The following is a 6,965-nucleotide window of genomic DNA, read 5'->3' on the forward strand; positions in this document are numbered from 1 at the left end:
AATATTTTTTGTTGAGATTAAAATATTGACACAAATTTTTTAAAAATATATTTAAATATATACTTATTTAAAAATTAAATTCGGGTCAATTAAAATTTTGGAATTTGAGTTGGAATTCAAATATTAACTCCAGGACAGTCATTGCGTCTAGCAAGATCGATGACTGAGTCAATTAGTGTGAGTTTTCAATTTGATTCTTCTTCCCTTATAACTTAGGCCAATTCTACTATGACCTGTCTAACTAAGTTTTGATTTTTTTTAAAATTATTTATTTTTATATATTTTAAATTAAATAATAACTTTTAATCTTTTTTAGTAAATAGTCACCACTTTTTAGGTACCATAGCATTTACCTAGAACTTATTTGACAACCTACAAATTAAAATTCATTCAAACTTTTTTTTTTTCATTTTGAAACAAATAAAAAATAACTTAAATTCGTTTGAAAATTTTAATTCTCACCTTTTTTTTTTCATTTACAAATCAAACAAAAAATAATCTGATTTTAAAATTAATTCTCACACTAAATCAATTTAATATGTCAAGTATAAAAAATATTTTTATTTGTATATTTTAATAATAAGTAAATATTTAATAAAATAATTTTGTCAAAGAACAAAATTATAAAAAAAATTAACTCTTATAAAAATTATTTTAAATAAAAAAATTAAATTCTATTTTATTAATATAATAAAATTATTGTAAATTATAGAATTAAATCTCAAATAAAAATAAATTCTAATTAAAAAAAATAAAATTTTTTCATAACCTTCAAATAATTTCCAGTCGAGCTCTTATGCTGTCAACTGTTTTTCTTCGGAAAGTTGGAGCTGACAACATTTGCAATTTACAAAAGAGCAGTAAAGAATGGGGTCGAAAGATCCAAGCGAGAAGGCGCGGGTTTGGAGACCCAAGTTTAAGTCCCTACTCTGTTGCTTGCAATCTCCTTCTCCCATGGATTCCAAGCTGCAAGATTCAGCTTCCAGTTGCACTCATCAGTCAACGGATCCCAACAGGAACAGGCGGTTATACAAGCACGATGTGTTTCTGAGTTTCAGAGGCACCGACACTCGCAACAATTTCATCGATCATCTTTATCATAATCTCATCAGGAAAGGAGTTTTTGCCTTCAAGGACAACGAGAGGCTTCAGAAAGGGGAATCTATCTCTTCTCAGCTTCTGCAAGCCATCAGAGATTCCCGCGTTTCTATCATTGTCTTCTCACGTGATTATGCTGCCTCCACATGGTGCCTCGATGAAATGGCTACCATAGCTCAATGCAAGAAAGAGTTCGGACAGAAGGTTTTCTCCGTTTTCTATGATGTGGATCCTTCTGATGTTCGGAAGCAGAGTGGGGTGTACGGGGATGCTTTTGCTTCACATACAAAGAGGTTCCAAAAGGATCTTAGCAAGGTTAAACGCTGGAAGAGAGCTATGACGGATTTGGCCAATTCTGCAGGATGGGATGTTAGAGATAAGTATGTATCATGCTTTAATTTATTATAGATGTTTGAATACTACATTGGTAAATTAGATAATTAAACTCAATTACTGCATAGAACAAGTAAATTGACCAAATCATGAATTGAAAATTAATTGGGACTTGATTTCTTTTTGTTGTAGCGGTTGAGAGTTGATTTGAGTTGAAGTCCGTCAAGAATTAATTTGAAAAGCATGTATATTTTGTTCTGATTTTTCTGGAAAGAATTGGATTTTATACTATTAAGTCGCTTGAAATCAAAGAATTGAAGTCTAATTCTTGAATGAATAACATACCGTAGTACATGTGATGATTTAGGGATTTTATTTTATTTTTTTTCTTCTTTCAGGCCACAATTCACAGAGATTGATAAAATCATTCAAAAGGTAATAAAAGAATTGGATCATAGATTTTCCGGGTTTGCTGATGATCTAGTAGGGATACAACCATGTGTAAAAGAATTAGAACAAGTTCTAAAGATAAACCCAAAGGATGAAGATGTTCGAGTTCTTGGAATCTGGGGAATGGGTGGAATAGGAAAGACAACTCTTGCCAGTGTCTTGTATGACAAAATCTCTTATATGTTTGACGCACATTGCTTTATCGAGAATGTGAGCAAAAGTTATAGAGAGGGCAGTGCTATTTCCGTTCAAAGACAAATTCTTCGTCGAACTCTAGAGGAACAAGATCTAGATAAATATAGTCCTTCTGAAATAGCTGGGATAATCAGAAATAGGCTATCTTCCAGAAAGCTCCTTATAGTTCTTGATAATGTTGATGAAAGAGAACAATTAGATCAATTGGCTATAAATACTAAATTACTTGGAAGAGGAAGCAGAATAATCATAACCACCAGGGATAAACATATTCTTGAAAGTTATGGAATAGATGCAATTCACAATGTTTCCTTAATGAATTCTCAAGATGCTTCAGAACTTTTGTTTAGAAAGGCCTTCAAAAGTGATCGTCCTAGTAGCAGCACTTGTATGGAGCTAACTCCCATCATACTGGAATATGCTCAAGGTCTTCCATTAGCAATCAAAGTAGTGGGTTCTTTCTTGGACAAACGGAATGCTTCCCAATGGAGGGCTTATTTAGAAAGATTGAAGAAATATCCGGACAAAAAACTTACAGATGTGCTTCAAGTAAGTTTTGAAGACCTGCAAAATGATGATAAAGAAATATTTTTGCACATTGCTTGCTTTTTTAGAGGAGACAGGGAAGATTATGTAAAGCGAATTCTAGCTACTTGCGGACTACAACCTAACATTGGAATTCCAGTTCTAGAGGAGAGATCACTCATAACCATTAAGAACCAAGAGATTCATATGCATGACATGTTACAAGAATTGGGGAAGAAACTTGTTCGGGAAAGATATCCAGAAGAGCCAGCATTATGGAGCAGATTATGGCGGTGTAGCGATTTTGAAAATGCTCTGATGTCAGCTGAGACGGTAATGTTCTCAAATTTAATATTGTGAGTTTTTCCCATTTCCGTTAGAAATTTTTAGAATAATACCCATATTTGTTTCTAAAGAATTTTTGCTAAGATATTTTAGTCTCCACAGAATTTTTGTTAGACTTTAGGTCTCACAATTGTAAGACAACTGACTCTTTTTCTTATTCTTCTCCGTGAGGGTTGCACAAGAGTGATCCTAAATTTCGTCTGGACCCAAACCGATTGGATCTGGTCCATCTGCACCTTTAATCTCTGTTCTTAATTAAGTTGGTGATGTTGTAGGATAGGTCCGTTGTGGATTGAGATCACCTGTTCCACTACCGTGTTTTTATTCATGTCCCCCCAATAAAAATTAAACATGTCTCTATCAAAATTTTACTCATTATTAATTTAGTTAACAAGTGTTTAATTTTTATTAAGTAGGACATGAGTGAAAATATGGTACTGGTCTAGTGGGTCAGGTAATATCAATCCATCGGTTGCTATCCATGCCACAAAAGCGACATGCTTTCCTCCTTCTATTCGAAATCTCTTTTCTATTTCTTATCGCCCCATATGTGTTTAGGGGAGGTCTAATGGAGGATATTCATCATATTATCAACTTAATAATCCACTGAAAGTTCCATTGTTATTTTTCAGGGAACAAATCATGTCAAAGCCATAGTCTTAGATCAGAGAGAGGAGATGCCCGGGTGCAGTCAGTTGAGGATCAGAGGATTGTCAAAATTGAGGGATCTTAAATTGCTTATATTATACCATAAAAACTTTTTAGGAAGCCTTGATTTTCTTTCTCCTAATCTGCAGTATCTTGCTTGGCATGGCTATCCTTTCCCTTCTTTACCATCGTTTCAGCCTTACAGCAGGCTTGTTGAACTGAGCCTGCCTTATAGCAACGTTAAACGACTATGGGAAGGCAACAAGGTAGTTATGACTTTTTCATCTGATTTTTAGTGTTTGGTTTAAGGAAACAATTTGATTAACTAATAATGATCTCAATTCTTTCTCAGAAAATATTGTTCTACAAGAAATCAAACTTCTTTCTTAAAAAATAGAAAAAGAAAAAGAAAAAAAGGTACCTCTTAAATATGTTTAAAAAATGTGGCTCTGTTTTGAAATTTTTTGTAATTTAAGATATTTTTTTTACTCTATGATGTCATAGGAAACATAAATATTAAAATCAAATCAATCTACTAGAAAAGATCTTATTATGCTTAAAATGTTTAAGAAACTCTTAAAAAGAATTTGATATAATGATAGGTTGATAGTGTAGAATATTTGTTCTTGTAAATAATAGTTCATGCGGTGGGCATTAATTTTACTTATATATGTATATGTAAAACATGTTTACCATGATGTAGAAATTATATCCAAAACTTTTCTTTTATAGCAAGCTAACCTCCATTTATTGATATATTATCCTTCACAGAATATCCCACACTTGGAAAAGGTGGACTTGAGCTACTCAATGGATCTCATAGAGACACCAAATTTTGAATGGAATGCAAAACTTAAGCGACTAGATTTTACAGGATGCACAAACCTGATCCACATCCATCCCTCAATTGGACTTCTTAACCAGCTTGCATACTTGAGTTTGCAAAACTGTAGCAGTTTGTCAAACCTCAATCTTGGCGATGATTGTAATTTAAGTTCTCTTAGAGTTCTATGCCTTTCTGGCTGCACAAACCTTAATAAGAGTCCAGATTTCACAGGGCTTTCAAATCTTGAGTACCTCGATCTTGAAAATTGTACAAGTTTATCGACAGTTCATGAATCTATTGGTGCTCTTGTAATGTTAAAGTTCTTGAGTTTGAGAGGCTGTATAATTATTTCTATGCCCAAAGAAGTCAACAATTTGATATCTCTTCAAACCCTAGATTTAAGCCGCTGTCTACGACTGAGGTATCCCCTCGGACAGATTTATTCATCTTACCTAGAATCTTTGATATCTCTGGACCTTGGCACATGCCATTTTATAGACAATATTCCTGATTCCATTGGAGTGTTGACTTGTTTAGAAAGATTAAACTTGAAGGAATGTCAGTGTAGTCATTTACCTGATACCATCAAGAAGCTTTCCAGACTGGCATATTTGAATTTGGCGGATTGCTCATATCTTGAAAGATTGCCTGAGCTCCCATTTGATAGTGCACCGTCAGGGGGAAGGTATTTTCAAACAGTATCTGCATCTCGTAACCATAGGTCGGGATTGTATGTTACAACCTACAATAAGGTTATGAAAAAAACCTTTAACTATATGCCGGCTGCGCTTTCATGGTTTGCTAGACTTGTTGAGGTAAGTACTCTCCATGCTTTCCTATTCGCTTTTTCACTAATATATCTCAGTTTCCTTTGTTTTATGTGGAAGCAGCAACCCTGTCATTTCCGATGTGGGTTTGACATCATAATTCCTGAAAATGAGAGTAGTGGAATTCCAGGATGGTATTTCAATCATCAGTTTCAAGGTGGATCAACTGTAAGGGTAGTGGACTATGCTGATGCAGATGACAACTGGCTTGGGTTTTCATTTTGTGTTACATTTGAGCATGTTAAAAATGATTGTGATTCATCTGAGCTGCTGCGTCATTTTTATCTTTCTTTTGAAAGTGAGCACACGGAAGAATATTTTGATATGCCTTCTTCAGTCGAAACCGATCGGGATATCGATGGAACACATGCTTGGATAATCTACATCTCTCGGGTGCATTGCCATTTTGTGAAAACAGGAGCCCGTATAAGATTTAAAGCCTGCAAGGGAATGAAGTTGCACAAATGGGGGTTTCGCATGGTGTTCAAACAAGATATAGAGAAACTGAAGAGGAGGTTACAAAGAGTGGATAATAAAAAGCAGAGTCCTATCTTTGATTCTTCCAGATTGGTCATTGAGACTGAGTATGTTGATGAAGACCTAAGTAGCAGCTCGGAGTCCAAGATCATGCTTCCTTATAATTGGTTGGTTACCGACGAAGAAGAAAATGAGAAGATGGAAGCAAAGGCCAAAGAAGATAATCTCTCTAATTTGGGCTTTATATAGATACACAGGCAATCTTAAAAATATACATCGTCGTCTTCCCCAAGGTAAATTATTCCTTCTCATTCAAATTTTGGTCTTTTTATACCAAAGCTTTGCTCATATGGAGAGATAAAATAGGATCTGACATTGGAGATTGCTTAGCTTGCTGCTTCCATCATTTGATCTGCCTAATGTATTGGCAAAAGTAATAGATGTCTATAATGTATTGTAACATTTTGATATATATACACTGCATACACATTGTTTGTTGAATAGTTCCCCCAATGCAACCAATGTCCTCATTAAGCTCAACCCTCTAACTACAGTAGCAAATCTGCAAATGAATATGTTGTCAGCCCATTTACAACAATTACTTCATTTGTTCATCACTTCATCAACCCTTATTACTCCATTTACATTATATCACAGCCATTGGAAATGATCCCATTTAAACACTCTTGCGTAGATACAATCTTTGTTGTGTGTCCGAATTTTACCGATCCAAAAGAAATTTTAACTTGAGTGGACATGATGCCTCTGATCTGATGTAATCTGGTTCTTGTATTTATGGAATTCCAAGTTAACTGGAGTGTGATTCTCTGGCTGTTGTCGCAATCCTTAGAAAAAGAAACGAGTTTAAAAACCACTCTAATTCACCCATCAAGCAGATATATTACTTTACTGGAAAAGAAAGTCTTGGAGACTGGAAGTTTTAGATATCTACCAGGAAGCTAATAGAAGTGCTGATTTAATGGCAAAAATGGACGCAACTCTTCATCAAAGATTACAATTCTGGAATGACCCTCCTTGAGAGATCAAAGTTATTGCTGTAGACAACATCGGGGCCTACATTATTACTAAAAAAATCCAGGTGGCAAGGCGTTGGTTTGTGACTGCTATTCATGCAACTTTAATTAGTTTATTGAATCCAGATTACTTACATTAAAGAAATGTTTGTTTTAAAAAAAATCGTTATATAGCTTACAAAGTATATTAATATGAATATATGATTG

At 34.3% G+C, this 6,965-nt stretch overlaps 1 protein-coding gene across 2 annotated transcripts; it reads left to right on the forward strand.

Annotated features, from left to right (window-relative positions):
* The first annotated feature begins 791 nt into the window (after positions 1–791).
* Positions 792–6,225, forward strand: LOC112770930 (disease resistance protein RPV1). Of its 2 annotated transcripts, XM_025815423.2 has the most exons (5): positions 792–1,478; positions 1,830–2,934; positions 3,579–3,860; positions 4,366–5,235; positions 5,311–6,225. In XM_025815423.2, exons 1-5 carry the CDS (start codon positions 868–870, stop codon positions 5,971–5,973), a joined length of 3,531 nt encoding a protein of 1,176 aa, XP_025671208.1. In that variant the 5' UTR covers positions 792–867; the 3' UTR covers positions 5,974–6,225. The 2 variants fall into 2 exon arrangements, with proteins under 2 accessions (XP_025671208.1, XP_029150902.1); XM_029295069.2 differs by having other exon boundaries at positions 4,366–6,225.
* The last annotated feature ends 740 nt before the right edge of the window (positions 6,226–6,965 follow it).

Source organism: Arachis hypogaea, chromosome 18, assembly GCF_003086295.3.
Source record: "Arachis hypogaea cultivar Tifrunner chromosome 18, arahy.Tifrunner.gnm2.J5K5, whole genome shotgun sequence".
Lineage (NCBI taxonomy): Eukaryota > Viridiplantae > Streptophyta > Magnoliopsida > Fabales > Fabaceae > Arachis > Arachis hypogaea.